General features: G+C 50.1%; 1 protein-coding gene across 1 annotated transcript in view; it reads right to left on the bottom strand.

Annotated features, from left to right (window-relative positions):
* Nucleotides 1–17,206, bottom strand: part of GSPT1 (G1 to S phase transition 1) — a 647,462-nt gene that overhangs the window by 572,075 nt on the left and 58,181 nt on the right. Inside the window, exon 3 of the mRNA XM_069645596.1 lies at nt 1,995–2,036. Coding sequence (XP_069501697.1) covers nt 1,995–2,036 — 42 coding nt within the window. The remainder of the gene's footprint in view (nt 1–1,994; nt 2,037–17,206) is intronic.

Raw genomic sequence — 17,206 nt, 5'->3', positions numbered from 1 at the left:
GATACGAGCAGTAAATGGAATGTTCATGGGGGTCTTTCATGTAGACTAACTTCTTCTTGCACCTCGTGCAGTCCCTGAAGAGGGAAGGATTCTTAACAGCCTGTGATGCAGTCATTCTGAAGAGAAGGTTTACACAATGATTTTGGGCCAAAAACAAGAGTTATTTGTCTCAAAAACCACCTGAGACCAAAGCCCCTAAAACAAGGGAACAAAGTGGAATATATTTGAAAAAATGTATACCACACAAAAAGTAGAAAAAGAATTGAAGAGCTCGGAGAGCTTGAGGATTCCCTATGTCTGTTAGAGTGCGGTGAAAAATCTGAGGATAGCTGCCGGGGGCGGAGCTTAAGCCCTGCCACCTCATTGCATGGGGCTATAAAGGACCGAAATGAGGTGGAGGGACTACACAATAGAATGGCTCATAGGCCATAATGGGCTATGTACATGCATGGCTATGTAGCAATGTGTGTATATTAGAAAGTTTTTTATTTTTTTTATTATTTTTATCACCGAGGATTCCCAGTCTGACGACGGGGAATATTCAAGCATCTGAATCTATGAAAGATCCAATGCTGGAGAACTATTGTTCTCCAGCATGGGTCTGGCATGGATTCACATGCTCATGAATATTCCCCGTCAGGCCGGGAATTCTCGGTAAAAGAAAAGGTTGCACTTTAACTTACAAACTGTATTACTACTCTAAACCAATCACTGTCCTCTGGGTCATACCGCCCCCAGGCAATGACAGTCCTCTCCCTAAGCCACCACTCTGGCAGCTATCTTCAGATTTGGTAAGCACGTAAAGTGGCAGTATGTCCAAGAAGAGCTGCAGAGGGGTAAGGAGGGAGGGTTCGCATGTGAATCCATGCCAGACCCATGATGGAGAACAATACTTACAGGTAAACAACTTGTTCCTTCTCCAGCATGGGGTCTGTCATGGATTCCCATGCTCATTAATAACAAAGTTACTTACAGTAGTGATTAGCTTACTCCTAAATCCATAGTCCACCTTTCCTCCATACCTTGTGGGACATTCCATCCTTCGGGACGGGACCGGAGCACTTTTGTTAAAAAGCATCCAAATTGAAAATGTTTGTCATTTTTTTTTTTACGCGGGGTACCAAATGTGGCCATAACCAGTCTTCCTGAGCTCCGCCCCGCGCATCGCCCTTCAGTCCTTCTCTATCGCCAGGTCTGCGAGCATTTAAGCAATAATAGAGAATACTTAATAGAGGGGACGGCGGGCGGCGTATGGAGGAAAGGGGACTATGGACTAGGAGTAAGGTAGTCACTACCGAGAGTGAGTCTTAGTTACTTACCTGTAACTGTATTTCTCCAGCATTGATATCTATCAGATTCAGATGCTTGAATATTCCCCGTCAGACTGGGAATCCACCGAGGATTTCCCGTGCCTGACGACGGGGAATATTGAAGCATCTGAATCTATGAAAGATCCAATGCTGGAGAAATAACCAAATACAATACAAGTGGCAACACAAAATAATGATTCGGTCCCGTAGTGGAAAAAAGGGGCATTAGAGGATCAACAAATTAGGAAAGATTTTGAATATCAAAGTCACAGGAGCAGGGGTGTGGGAGCATGTGAAGTTGAGATCAAACACATATTTGCCTATTTATATCCCGAGATAAGAAACGAGCGATGGCTTTCTTGGAAGAAAAATAAAACTTATGTATATAAACAATGACCTATATTTCGATACCTGCATGGCAAAACATGATTGAGCTACAAAATAAGTAGAATTTGGGGCAGATAGACAGGAGGAAAAACATGATTGAGGAAAGAAACAGAGGGTGGCAGTAACATAGCATAGGTGAAACTAAGCAGAAAAGGCAGCTTTAGAGAAGAGGCACAACCTAAAGGAATCACAATCAGGGAAGAAGAGAGGGGGGGAGAAGAGAGGGGGGGAAAAAAGTACAATTAGGGGTGAGGGGAGAGAGGTTAGGAGAGGGGGAGAGAGGCATTAATCGCTTACCAATATGTTCTGAAACTTCCATGTTAACTGCCAGCGTGGGGCCTGCAAAATAAAATAAGTTCAATCCTTCAATTTGTTACTGTAAGCGAAATAGAAATGTTTTAAACATGCAGCAGTAAAATAGATGCACTCCTATGGATCTTGGAAGGTGAAATGGAGAGTTACTCACCTCAGTGACTAACGTACTCCTAGTCCATAGTCCCCTTTCCTCCATCCTGTATGGGTGTCCTCGCGAGGGATGGGAACAGAACCTCTTTTCCACCAGAAAGAGACATTTCCCCTTTAAATTTACTGGCGTGCGAGGGAGCGGCCTCTGGAGCTCAGGCTCCCTTAACCCTGCCCACCGGTGCCACACCTCAGTCCCCTTTTGACGTGTCAGCTGTGTTAAAGTCTAACAACCTCACTGGTCTTATATCGGGATGGATGGTGGGACGTTTGGAGCAAAGGGAACTATGGACTAGAAGTACGTTAGTCACTCCAGTGAATAACACTTAATTACTCCTCCGTCCTGTCCCCTTTCCTCCATCCTGTATGGGCGATTACAAATGTTAACGCCCTGGGGAGGAGAGCATGACATCTTAGGCAAACAGATTGTACAGCACCACTTTGCCAAATGCTGCATCAGCCTTGGCACTGGTATCCAAGCAGTAGTGCTTGCAAAAAGCCAAAGGCATGGCCTATGTTTCTGCCAAGCTGATCACCAGTCATGGATGCTTATGAACCAGGCTGCTAGGGCTAGCCTCTCTGGAGAGGGGTGAAGCACTGTGCCTCCCTGCTGTGCTACTAGGAGGGCCCTTCCTGAGGGGGGAAGTAGAATCTGCAGCTGAAGTGACATCTGCCGTAGGTCCGAGAACCAGGGCCGCGTCGGCCAACAAGGCACCACAAGGATGACCAAGGTTCTTGGAGCTCCTGATCTTGCTCACTACCTTGTGCACTAGCGGTGTGGGTGGGAATGCATACGCCCACATTCCGTCCGGGGGTACCTGGAGCGCGCCTCCTAGAGAGTTGCGTCCCCTTTCTCACAAGGACGTGACTGCTAGCAGGTACGATTGTGAGCTGTCGCAAACAGGTCTTTCGTTGGGTGACCCCATCTGCTGAACAGTTCCTGGAGGATTCTCCTATTCAGCTGCCATTTGTAGTCAGCGGCAAGGCAGCTGAGCCTGTCCGCTTACAGATTGGACTCCCCAGAAAGGTGGACCGATGAGAGCCACACACCCTGGCTGACCATTCCCAGATCTCCAAAGACAACGCGCACATCTGTGGGGCTCTGGCGCCCCCGTTTCTTGATATAGAACGTACAGGTTGTGTCGTCTGTCTGGATGCACACTGACCTGCTCTTGAGGGTCGGCTGAAAAGACCAGAGTGTTACCTGTATAGCCATAAGCTCCAGCCAGTTGATGTGAATCTGTCGGTCTCTCTGGTTCCAGAGACCGTGCACAGAGTGCACCACCAGGGTGGCTCGCCCACCGTCTAATGAGGAATCCGTGGTAATGGTGTACTCTATGGGGGACGAAAGGGTCTGCACACCAGAATATTCTCTTCCTGTTGCCACCATCTGTGGTCCAGGTGGTGTGGAATGGAGATAGGAGCCCCCTGATGGCCAAAATTCCTGATCCCAGGAATCCACAAAATGCAGCTGGAGCCTCCTCATGCGGAGCCTTGTGTAAGGGATTGCTAGGAGGCATGCTAGCAGCACTCCCAGAAGGTGTCGATCCCACAAGGCTGTGGGGAATGATCTGCTGCAGAAATGGGAGACTGCCGATCAGATCACCGTCATCTTATCCCCTGTGGGGAACACCCTCTGCTGGTGAGTGCCCCACAACAGGCCCAGAAACACCAGCGTCTGAGTAGTGGCGAGCGTAGATTAATTGTAGTTTATCGAAAAACCCATTTCGAATAGGGTAGAGATGAGTCTGTCCGCTGAGTACCGGACATGTTCTGAAGAGGAACCCCAGACTAGCCCATCCAGGTACAGGACGACATGCAACTCTCCAATCTGAGGAGAGGTGTCACCGCATTCATGAGCCTTGTGAAGCCTCTCAGAGCTTAATTTAGCCCAAAGGGCAGAACTCTGTACTGGAAGTGCAGACCCATGACCCAGAACCTGAGGAAGGCCCGGTGAGGCTGCACAATGGGAACGTGGAGATACGCGTCCTTCAGGTCCAGGGAACACGTCCAGTCTCCCCCACACACTGTCTCGGCAATAAGCGCTGGCGTCACCATCTTGAATTTCTGCAAGCGTAGGTAAAGATTCAGGGACGATAGAGCCAACACCACTCACAGGCCCGCCTGGTTCTTCTGGATAGCGAAGATGCAGGAGTAAAAGACCTGGCCCTGCTGGGAAGGAGAGGGGTTGAGAGGGAGGGGGCGCCTGCTCGGCCGCTTCACTCCTGACAAGGGAGCAAATCTCTGCTAAGAATGATGGTGTGCTGATCTGTGGAAGGGGAGGGGATCTCTAAGGAGGAGAGGGAAGAGGTAGCCGGAAGACCCAGGACACTACCGAGAGGACCCAGGCGTCCGCAATTTTCACCCGCCAAGATTAACTGTGCAGGGCCAGCCTGACCCTGACTGGGGTGCTGTGGCCACGACGCGGAACATCATTGTTTTTTCTGGTCAGAGGCTGCTGCAGAGGAGGGGGACTGGAAGAACCCCTTATGAGCGGTTCTGTCGTGCTTTCTCCGGTGTTGACGGGAAGACCCGTCCTGCTGCCTGGCTGTGCGGTCCTGGAACCTGCAGAAGCCACCAAATGAGCACCCCTTGTCTGAGCGGGACTGGGAATGAATTAATGGTTTAGTGTTTTTTTTTTTAGTAAGTATGGCCAGAGACTTTGCTGTCTGGAAGCTAGTCTTTTTGTCAAGGTCCTCATCGGTTGAGGCATGGAAGAGATCCCCCCCCCCCCACACCTCCTCAAATGGAAGATAAAGGATTCTGTCCTGGACATCTTGGTTGAACCTAGTGGCCTTCAACCAGGCGGTGCGCCTCATGTCTGTTGCCAGACAGATCGCTCTATTAGCCATGTCGATGTGGCCCAACGAGGCCTCCATCATATCTTGGGCTGCCATTTTCGCCTCTGCCAGAGCTGCCTTGAATGAGGCTTGCTTGTCCTTGGGGATATCAGGCAGAAAGTCTAATCCCCCCCTCCACAAGCGCTGGTTAGCCGCAGTGAGGATAGAGTCTGCATTGGCCTGCCTGAGGTGTAGGCCGGCGTTTGACTAGACATTCTTGCCATATGGATCAAGGAGTCTTCTCTTCCTTGCTGAGGAGGGCTGTAGTGGCGGTACTGGAAGAGGAAACCTGGGGTTTGAAATACATAGACGCAGCAGCAATTACAGATGACAGGGGCTGCGGGTTCGTACAAAGTAGTATGCTGTCCCCCTCAGTTTGCCTGAACCTAGCGTTGAGCTTCTTGTTGACAGGTTGTGTGGAGGGGGCTTGAGCCGGCCCTTTTTGGCCAACGCTTCCACATCTTTTTGTCAGGGGATGCCCCGACCGAGCCTCACCCTTGATGCTCGGGGAGTTCCTATTGTGGTTGGGGCATCCCTAGGCATTCTGACAAGCCGGCAATACATATACATGAAAAGCTTTTGCTGACAAGGGCGTATCCTGCTCCTCCTTGTCTGTATCCTGCTGGTCCACAGTCCCCAGGGGTGGGGGGTGCTTGCCACCAGCAAGCTTTGGGGGTGCCTCCGTGGTGGGGGTGTAGGACCGCACCAGAGTTACTGGAGCCTCTGTGCTGGGCTGCTGCAGCGGTGGAGCCTGCAGGGAAGCCATGAGGTGGGTTTCACCGGGGCTGCCGGTAGCAACTTGTCTTTAATAATGCCCCTGAGGATTGTGCACATCTGAGGGGAGCGCATGAGTGACCTGAACTTGTCAAAGAACCTGTCCTCACAGGCTGGCTGTGAGTGGTCTTGCAAGGTGGGGGGTGGGTCGAATATGCCAGCTGTCTGTCTAGCCCCTGTCCGTACATGGGGATATTGTACCCAGACCACGGGATGTTAGGATAAAACTTACACCAGATGATGGGTGTCAGTGGTGCCCAGTCTGTCCTAGGAGCCGCACTTCTCCTTTGCTGTTCGGTGGGCAGACAGGCGCCCGCGCCGACCTGCGAGGCTTCCCGAATTTGAGGTTCGGGAGTGGCAGCCATCTTGTCTCGAGCCACCATTTTGTCCACACCTTGATCACGTGGGCCTGTAGCTACCGTGCTCCCGGGCTTGGCCTGCATGCTTGACTGCACCGGATCTGCCCCGCCCTGCACCTCCTGTGTACACTTGGTAGGCGGTAAGCCCTCGGCCTCCCGGCTGGTAGTGCTGGCCCTACGTGAAGGCGCCCCCTTGGGGAGGGACCCGGGATCAGTGCGATGCCCCTTGGGATGTGTCCTGGGAGTCGTAGAGCTCTCAGGCCCCTCGGATGCAGGACCCGGAGGGCCCTTGGACCCCTCGGCTGAGAGGCTAGTAGCTTTGTGACCTTCTGTACTCCTTGCGCCGGTGTTAAGGCCAGACTGACACCTCCTGCCAGAGGGCTTCCCCGGGAAGGAGTCGCCTCTGCAGGGTGCCTTGGAGAATAGCGCACCTGTCTTCGGTCTCTTCCTCCGGACGTAGTCCTTGATGCTCTGCGAGGGGTCCTGTTGAAAAGTTCCCTCCAATACTCGAGCCGGTGCTTGAGTGACATGGTCGTGAGGTAGTCACACGGAGCATCCGTCTCAACCGTGGTCCTCACCAAGGCATTGAAGAGTGCATGGGGATCTGCTGTCAGAAAGGAACCGTCACACGACGGGGTCGACGGGCACCAAGGACAGAGCTAGGGCACCGGTGGAGTGTGTTCCCAAGTCTGCAATAGAAAGAAAAAAGTTAGACAAATTGCTGGGGAAGCGCGTGGAATTATAAGGCAAAGCCTCACCCAGGAGCGCTGGTGGAGAGGTCTGTTCCAGTCGACGCGGAAAAGGGGACCGATGTGTGGCACCGGTGGGTGGGGTTAAAAGGGAGCCTGTCCTGCTGAGGCAGCGCCCCCACGCACCAGTTAATTTATCTAGTGGAAAAGATGTTCCATTCGAGTCCCTCGCGTAATTAGTACCAGACGAGGGACAACCTGCCTGAAAAGGCTCTGCTCACCGCCGCATCCTGGGATTCCTTCCGCGACTGGTCGCCATGTAAAGGGAGCAGGGACTTTGTGTAGTCCCTTCTTTTCTTTCCATGGCAAGCATTTATGTTTCTTTTTATTCCATTTACGCCGGCAGCGTTTCGCAAATGCATAAAAGGGTAGCACCCAAATTGATCATTTCCAATCAACCGTATGGTAAATCTGGCCGAATTCGGCCAGTACCATTCGATCGTTTGGAAACTATCAATTTTGGTAATCACTACCAAACATGGGGAGCAGGGGTTGCAGGGGTGTTCCCTGCTCCCGATGTTTGGTAGTGATGGCCTTTCGGGTCAGCAGGGGTGTCCTCCGCTTCTGGATGTTTGGAGGCAGTCAACAAGAAAAAAAAGAAAACGAAAAGAAAAGCGGACCCTGCGGCGTCAGATCCGACCCGCGTAGGAGGAACGGATCCGACGTTGCAGGGTCAGAAGATGAGCAGATGCCAAAAAGGTAAGTAGGGATGGATGGGTGTTTAAGTTTGGCCGGAATTGGCCGCTGCAAAATTGGCCTTGCGGCCGGATTGACCACAGTCAATTCTGCTGCGAACAATTGTGCCACAGCCAAACCATATACATCCCAAAAAAAGACTAATAGTATCCCAGTCTTACAGTCCAGAGCACTAATAGCAATAAGTCCCTAGCAGTGGGGGCATTACCGCTTCCGGTAATGTCAGTAACTATAGGCCACGGGGCATTACCTGAAGCCGTAACGCCTCCCCTGCTCAGGGCTTATTGCTTAATTGGTGCACTGGAGAAAAATTGTGAAAATCGACAGTGTATGAGTTTTAAATTACACAATAGCTAAAAACTCACAAAGGCAAGTTGCAGCTGTCTTTGATGTCAGTTTTAAAGTGATGGAATAAATGTACAACTTTGATACAAAATGTACACAGAGTGTTCCTACCACAAGCTCCTTCCACACACCCTTAGAACACTCTTACGACACTCAGTCTACACTCCTATAATTGTGCACCTACATGTGCTGCTATAAACAGACACTCCTACTACACATGGTCCTACTACACATGGTCCTACTACACACGTTCTTACAACACATGGTCCTGCGAGACTTTTCCAACACATACTCGTACCACACTTGTGGACATACAACTCATGCTCTCACATGCACGTACAACATTCTCCTACGACACTCTTAAAACACAGTAATAACACATTCTTGCGACACATGCTCCTTTGACACACTCTGCTATGATATGCGTTACTGTAACACACGCACCCACTACATATGCACCTACGTACAAAACATGCTCTCGCATGCAACTAGGACACATGCTCCTACCACCCACTCCAACTCATTATTGTGAGTGGATCGCATTGGAGAGTTCCACTGGCCCAAACCTAAGCCTTTGAACTTTATTTGGTGTCCCATGTATCACCTTCGCTCTTCTGTTGCTCTCACTCGCTCTACTCCCCAGCCCATCCTCCCCACTCCCACCGCCAGCCAAGAACTGTGCATAATAGTCATGCAAGGCAGTCACATGACCGGACCCTACATCTTGGAGTACACCCCAAGGCAGCCTTGCCCAGGCAGACGGCAAAGGGCCACAAGGCAAAGGGCAGCACTCGTCTCGTTTGCCCATGGACGCCTGGAAGGATATCCTCCAGCGACACTCATGTAAGGTGGTACGGGTGGGGTGCTCGGATGCAATAATGCTATTGTGTTGAATCGAGATACACTGTAAAACGCCACTTGTTTTGACTCTACGTGCATTTAATACTGTGATCATGCTTAGCCACAGCTCAAGACCAGAGGTGCTCTTTGGCGCATAAGAAATCTGCCTTGCCATGCTCCCTGCTCCACCCCCCCCAACCACCCCTTCATTCCCTTCAATCCCCCTTCTCACAAACACCCATGCTTCTCCACCAACCCTCCACCTCCCACCAACCCCCTTTCCACCTCCTCCCTCACCCAGCCTCCCCATCTCCAAGAGCAGCCTTAGCAAAGACTCCTCTTTCAGCAGCCACGCCTACCCTCTAACATACACCTCGGGCACCATCACACCTCAAAACCCAGAAGCAGCTCTCACTGTAATCTGTCACCCCAACATACATCCCCTATTCTGCCTCCTAGAACCCTTGCTGCTCCGATCTCCTCTACACTGATGTCCTCCCCGAACTCCATCCATCCGCTCCCCTTGCAACACTCCAAGCTCTGCCTCCACAGAACTCCTAGTACACCCCTACCATCTTGTGCACTCTTCCCCAGTTCACCCCAACATCTCGCCCCTGCACCTCCAGAAATGCTCCTTCCTAGCCATTCCCTCTTCCCACCACGTATTACCCCTTCACTTCCCCATTGCACTGCGCCTGTCCAATTGTCCTCCCCCTTGAACTCGCCCTTAGAAGTTCACCTCCCGAGCATGCTCTCCCCCCACACCTAGTCATCCGGCTCAGGCGCACTGCCGCTCCACCCATCCCCTCTCATGCATTCTTATCAATGCCAGATGTTAGGCAGAAACCGGTGCAGTTCCCTCTGGGACCACTGCAAAAGATTTAAGACTACAGGTGTTTGGCAGTAAACCCACTTGGTAGCAGTCTGTACCACAGAGATTCACTTGGTAGCTGTGGCTGAGCAGTCAGACTTCCCTCAAGAAGAGTTAGGCAGTATACAGAGTATTCACAATAGGTCAAAAGGAACACAGTAGAACAAGCAAACGCTGACCAGAGCTTGGTCTAAAAGAGATAATTATTTATTTAAAATCACATCTAATAAAACACACAGGCACTAATATTAAGCAGTTCAAAAACACGGTCACTAAAAGATATACACTCCCTTAAAAGAATTAGACAAGTCTTCAGTAAAGCCCCACTTATTTTCAGACAGCGGTGAGCGCTTAACGCAGATGGCACTCTAATAATTCGTTTTAAAAGGGAGAGAAAGGCAGAGTATAAATTGAAACAGATCCCAACACTTTCACAAGAACACAGCAAGAGAGGAAGGCAGAGTCAAACCGTGAAGTTAGAGTCCAGAAAGCCGGATCCACTTTAAGAGGATCAGAACGAAATGTGTCCAAGGTCACACGGTTAAAAAGTGCACAAAAGTCTCGGAAAGGTTCAGAAAGAGTTGGACCAAAAGAAAGGGACCGGTTAGATGGTCAAGGCGGCCAGCCCAGTCCAGAAGGTTAAGGGATTATTATTACCTTGTAGCAATCTTTAGAAAGGGAGGCCTGGTGGACACGGTACGTTAAAGTGGTGAGAAAACTCCAGTGGGGGCAGTTGTTCCTGGCAGCGGATGCAAATCGGTGCTTCATCCGGGGGAAGAGAGGATCTCGTCGGGGAGGAAGACAGGAGTCCGTTGCACTGCCAGGGAAGAAACCAGCCGCGGAGTTCTCAGTTAAAAGGAGTGGTCCTTTTGTTCGCGGTCCAGTGGTAAGTGGCTATCCGGTTGCTGGGGTGCTTGGCACGGGCAGTTCGACCACAAGACGTCCTGGGATGCAAGGAAAAGGTAAACTGGTTGTGCCCACCAGTCAGGGGAAGAAGAGTCTCCAGCAGGGAGATCTCGGTCGTCGGGAAGTGGTGAGTCGGTCCCGCAGGGCTCCACTGGTGGTGTCGTCGTAGCAGGTCGGCTCAGCTTCCCCCTCGTCGGATTCTCAGGTCCTGTGGCGACTTCTAAAGTTCCAGTCCCCAAAGCCCTGCTTTTATGCAGCACACCTCCATTCACTCAGCCTAGCTGTCAAACATGCTAAGTGGTGAGCCGGCCGGCTCACCACTTGGGCCAATCACACCAGCGTGCAACTTGAGTTACCAAGTCCAGGGTGCCTAAACCCCCTCCCACACCCCCTGTGGTACCCAGACAGAGTGGCACCACTTTTGGAGGCTTCTGTGGAGAAGCCCGCCAAAAGTGGAACAAAGGGCTCGACTTGGGATGGAGTCACAGAAGAGAACACAAACGCCATATTAGAATCTAGTCCTGGCAAAAAATACCAACCGGCGAATTAATATTAAATAAATAAACCAGCGGTATGTTCGAGGCTATGAGAATTAAATGATTAAAGTTGGTAGCCTCGAACAATGGGAAAATCCCATATGGATATATTCGAGGTCGAATATAAAAAGTAGTATCCACTGCCACCAGCCAAAACTCGATCAAGGGGGGCGGAGACGTGCCCCCTCGACTAACAGACCCCGTGGCAATCAAATTGCCCCGACCAGTACGTCCACAATATGATGGTTTGTACTGGTTTCTGTTCATAATTTGGGACTAGTAAAGCCAATGGTGACTTTACATGCCCTGGGAGACAATAGTCAGTCCCAGGGTATGGAGTCTATGGTGGGGTGTCACTATGACACCCCTGTGTCACTGCACACATAGTAAAGGACCCCATAGCCCATAAAACACATTAACAGTCAAAGGAACACCATAAATCATGTCCAAGAGTGGGAGAAAAAGAGTCTCACTCTTGGCAGGAGATAAAAAACAAACCCCAGAAATCCAGCAAAGCTGCTGGGGGACTCACTAGGTTAGGAAATTCAGCCTAAACACAGAATTCTCCCTAACACCAGGTATGTCACAAGAAACAAACACATTATATTCAACTTTCTCTCTTCCGAAAACATCCCATCTGGATACTCCCTGATGGTACACAATAGATCCAGCAGAGCAGGGGTGATAGCCATTCTCCACAAACTCTCACAGTGCTACACACTGAGAATTCACCCTGCAACGCTGACTGCAAATCTCCGCTAGTAAAATTCCAACTTTACCCCGCCATGACCCATAGCTTCCTACTCATTTACAGACTATAAGAGAAACTTTGCAGGCTCCCTAGCAGCCATCCGGATTTCACACCCTTCGATTACTCTGCTAGGAGACCTCAACATCTGGTTTGACACCCCCTCAAACCCCATGACCCGTCAACTTGGAAGCCCTCAACATGACCCAACTTGTATAGATTCCCACCCACATAGCAGGATACATGCTTGACGCTGTATTCAGCTCCAAAGATTTGATCTCCCCACCCTCCACCCTCACCCTAGTATGGACAGATCACTCAGTCATCTTCGCTCTTACTACCCCCCATCGCCTCCCTCCCCGCAACTTTTACTTTGACCCTCTCGCTCTCCCAAAACCCCCATTTCCCCAGACCTAGCTAACTCTCGGCTCTCCACCCTTAGGTGGAATACAATCCATCGACCTCTTCGACCGATAGCTATGAAACACACTCACCCCTTTCAGATCGCCTCCCAGAGAGCAGGCCCTTATACAAAATGGTTCACACCCTCCCCCATATCCCTCAACCACCACCTGGAACATAAATGGCAGGCTGATCCATCCCTCCTTAAGGAAGCCAACCTATCCAGGCATATCAGGCCCCACAGGGCTGAAGTAAGCAAAGCCAAAAGTTCTTTCTATGGTTCCTGAATCTCCAACGCCCTCAACCCCAGCAGAGAACTCTACAAGATCATCATGGAATTTAAAGCCCCCATTTGCCTTATAACATTGCCATCAAAAGAAACCTCACCATCAACACTAGATTAGCAACACCCACAGCCACCCCTCTTGTCCCTCCGACCCCCATGCCGCCCCTCTTCCGCTCCTTCTCCTCCATCGCCCATCCAGAATTCCTGAAGCTACTCAAGTGACTATCCCTCAGGATCCCCTGGAAACCCCGGACCCCTTCGCGCCTAAAAATATAATCCTCTCCTCCACGTGCGCAGGCAGCATTGCTAGATCAATAATTCATTTTTCTCCATCAGGCATTTTCCTAGCAGCTTTCAAAACCTCTCATTAATTTAATTGTATTGGGCATTTGTAAGGTGCTTATGGTATATAGTGATGTTTACGGAAGAAACAAAATAACGAATAACCTTTTTAACAAAACATACATGCACATATATGACAATGCATTACTTACCGTAAAAGCATTTCTGATGGTTGTATCTGCTTAGATTCACATGCTGTGCATAGGTCCGACATCCAGTGGTCACTGCGGAGTATTGCATTTTGTTTTTCGTAGTCGAAAAGGGGACGTCGACAAGGTGTGTCTGTAACACTATCCCTATAGTGACGTGCGTTGTTCCCACAATCCCTCACGCGTCGAGGTCCCTCTGTTTGTATTTTTCTGCCCTGAGGGAGCCTTCTAGACGTGAGTGAGTACAGAAAAGAGAGAAATATAGAAAAGGATGTCTATGTTCCTTCCATCCGAGCGGGGAGGAAGGGTGGGCGCATGTGAATCTAAGCAGATAAAACCATCAGAAATGCTTTTACGGTAAGTAATGCATTGTCTTCTGATGTTTGTTAATCTGCTTAGAATCACATGCTGTGCATAGACTAGCGAGCAGTACCCGGAGTTGGCGGTGGGTTATGAGAAGGAACAGTAGAGAAAAGATGTCTTAATACTGCCTGTCCCACCTGGGAGTCAGATCTAGAGTGTGTATCTAGACAGTAGTGTTTTGTAAAGGTGTGCACAGATCTCCAGGTAGCCGCTTTGCAGATGGACTCAAGGGGAACATTTGCAATGAATGCTATGGAAGCCCCAGTGCCTCGAGTGGAATGTGCTCTTGGCTTGAAGGGTAGTTCTCTCTTAGCAAGAGTGTAACAGAGAGTGATGCATTGAACAATCCATCTAGATATAGTGGACTTTGAAACTGCATCTCCTTCTCTTCCTGCTACCACAGAGACAAAGAACTGATTAGTCTTTCTCAGTGGTCTGGTTCTTTCCATGTAGAACATGACAGCTCTGCGTACATCCAGTGTATGCAGACTTTTCTCCCAAGCTGGAAGGGTTTTGACAGAACGTTGGTAGTTCTATAGACTGGTTTACATGAAATTTCGATATGAATTTTGGTGCAAACCTTGGGTGTGTGCGTAGAACCACTTTATCTTTGTGAACTGTTACGAAGGGGTCTAGTACAGAAAGAGCCTGTAGTTCACTTACTCTCCTAATGGAGGTGACAGCTATTAGGAAAGCAGTCTTAAGAGTGAGGTCTTTAAGAGTTGCCTTGTGCATGGATTCGAAAGGAGGGCCCATGAGTCTAGAAAGTACCACATTTAAGTCCCATCCGGGAGCTTGGTTAGCTATCGGAGGGTGTATTCTCTTTACCCCCTCCATGAAGGCCTTGATAACTGGTATCTTCCACCACGACACTTTAAGTTGGGAAGTGGTGTATGCAGAAAGTGCCGCTAGGTGGACTTTAATGGAATTGAACACTAGACCTGAATCCAGTAAATGGGTCAAGTATAGGACAATATTAGTAGGAGAGCAGTCAATTGGGTTGATGCTCTTAATTCTACACCAGATGACAAATCTTTTCCACTTGCTAGAATAGCAGTGGCGAGTATTCGGTTTTCTGGCTTCCCTGAGGATGTCCATACATCTTTGCGGGAGTTGTAAATGTCCAAATTCTACAATCTCAGGAGCCGGGCTGCTAAGTTCATGGTCTGAGGGCATGGGTGCAGTGTCCTGCCCTTGTCCTGTGACAGCATGTTGTACGGGCAGGGAAGTTTCACTGGGGGAGATAGGGACATCTCCATCAAGTGAGCGAACCATGGCTGCCGGGCCCACATTGGGGCCACTAGTATCATGGTAACCTGCTCGTGGTGCATCTTGTGCACCACTTTGTTGAGAAGGGGAGTCGGGGGAAAGGCGTAAACAAATTTCCCTGACCATTGAATCGACAGACCGTTCCCCTTGGACTGGTTCTGGGGGTACCTGGAGGCGTAACTTTGGCATTGTGAGTTTTCCATAGTTGCGAACAGGTCTATTTCCGGGAATCCCCATTGCGTGAAGACGTCTAAGACGATGTCTTCGTGCAATTGCCATTCGTACTCTTCGGGCAGGGGGAAGTCTCTGCCGAGTTTGTCTGCTAGCAGATTGAGTTCCCCTGGTACATGTTGTGATAGTAGGAACATGTTGTGTTTGAGAGCCCACTTCCATATATTCTGGGACAGCTTGGACAGTCCTGGAGAGTGAGTGCCCCCTTGCTTGTTGAGGTAGTACATGGCTGTGGTGCCGTCTGTGAGGACCATCACTGTCTTTCCTTGTAGGTGTTCCTGAAAGGCTTTCAGTGCTTTGAACACCGCTAGAAGTTCCAGCAGGTTTATATGCTTGGATGCTAAGCTCGGAGTCCACACTCCGCGAGCAGTCTGATGGGATAGGTGAGCCCCCCCATCCTGTGAGGGATGCGTCTGTGGTTAGAGTGGCTTCCACTGCGGGTGTGGCAAAACTCTTCCCTAATAACAGGTTTTCTGTTGTCCACCACCTCAGCGAGAGAACTAAGGCCTGCGAGACCACCACTAGATCGTCCCATTGTCCGCTGGCCTGACACCACTGGCTGTTGAGCCACTCCTGCATTGGGCACATGCGCAGGCGCGCTTGAGGTACCAAATAAATACATGACGCCATCATCCCTAGCAAGCGCATAGCTTTGCGTACCGTCACCTCTCGACCTGCTACATAATGGGGGATCTGAAACAGCATGTTTTGGACCCTCTCGTTGGAGGGGAAGACGAGGCCGTCCTTTGTTTGAATTAGAGCCCCTAAAAATTGTTTGACTTGGCTGGGTTCTAAGCTGGACTTCTTTTCGTTGATGGAGAAGCCCAGTTGGTACAAAAGGTCTACGGTCTTTTGGGTATTGGAGAAGCATGTCTCGTAAGAATCCCCGGTTATGAGCCAGTCGTCGAGGTAAGGGTATACTGGGATGGATAGCCTGCGCAGGTGGGCCGCTGCTACTGCCAGTACTTTCGTGAATACCCTCGGTGCAGAAGCTATCCCGAAGGGTAGTACTCTGAATTGGTAGTGTTTGTTCCCTATCTTCAACCTGAGGTATTTTCTGTGTGCTGGCAACATTAAAATATGAAAGTATGCATCTTTCATGTCTAGCGTTGTCATGTAATCCCCTTGTGATAACAGTGGGATTACTTCCTGCAAGGTCATCATACGAAACTTTTGGGGTTTGACAAAGTTGTTCGCTGGGCGCAGATCTAATACAGGGCGCATGGTTAGGTCCTTTTTGGGTACAAGGAAGTACACTGAATAAATACCTTCTGTTACCTGAGATAGGGGGACAGCTTCTATAGCTTCTTTTTTCAGTAGTTCTTCTACTTCTTGAAGAAGAATGGTGAGGTGTTCCGGTGTTATGCGTTGGTTCCGTGGGGGTCTGTACTTCGGGGAACCGTTGAATTCTATGCAGTATCCGTGGGCTATGGTGGATAATACCCAGCGGTCTGACGATATTCCCTCCCATGCTGATAGGAACGATGTTAGCCGGCCCCCGACCGGTGATGCATGGGAGGGGACCCGAATTTTCGGGTCATTTGCTGGTATTGGGCGTGGAACCTCTGGGGCTGGAGGTGCGACCTCTTCCTCTGCCACGCCGTTGGCCTCTTTGACTGAACTGGGTGTTACCCTGGTTAGAGGGCCAGCTGGTAGCAGAGTAAAATTGTTGTTGGTTCTGCTGTTGTCGTTGGCCACGAAAGGAGCGTCTATTGCCATAGCCGCGTCTGTTAGGGGGCCTAGAAATTTGGTCAAGAGTCTTGATGGTATCAAACTCTTTCTTCGCATGTTCTAGGGCCTCATCAACTGCCTTCCCAAACAGATGTGTTTGTTCTATGGGCTTATTTATGAGGGAGGCTTGGGTTTCGGGCTTAAAACCTGAATTGCGTAGCCAGACATGGCGTTTGAGAAGTATTCCCTGAACCAGGGAGCGGCCAGCCGTCTCAGCGGCATCTAGGGAGTGCTTTACGATGGCCTGGTTTACAAGCGTTCCCTCTGATATTACAGCTAACAGACGTGAACGCAGGGGTTCAGGTGCGTCCTCTGCTTCGCTGCGCAGCTTGCTCCACTGTGCATCTGCGTAGCTAGCTAGTAGGGAATTGTTATTTGCAATTCTAATTGAGAAGGCGGCGGAGGTCGTGATTCTTTTCCCAAGTCCGTAGAGCTTCTTGCCCTCCTTGTCAGGTGGTGCTTCACTAGTGGATAGTGGTACCCCCGCTCTTTTTCTTGTATTAGTAACTACAAGGGAGTCCGGAATAGAATGTCCTCTGATGTACAAAGGGACAGAGGCTGAAGGGCTTTTCTATTCTAGGGTTGACCCCTCTTACTAAGGCTGGATTGG

This window comes from Ambystoma mexicanum, chromosome 2p, assembly GCF_040938575.1.
Source record: "Ambystoma mexicanum isolate Mex_15411 chromosome 2p, UKY_AmexF1_1, whole genome shotgun sequence".
Classification (NCBI taxonomy): domain Eukaryota; kingdom Metazoa; phylum Chordata; class Amphibia; order Caudata; family Ambystomatidae; genus Ambystoma; species Ambystoma mexicanum.
This window is presented reverse-complemented; position numbering and strand designations above follow the sequence as displayed.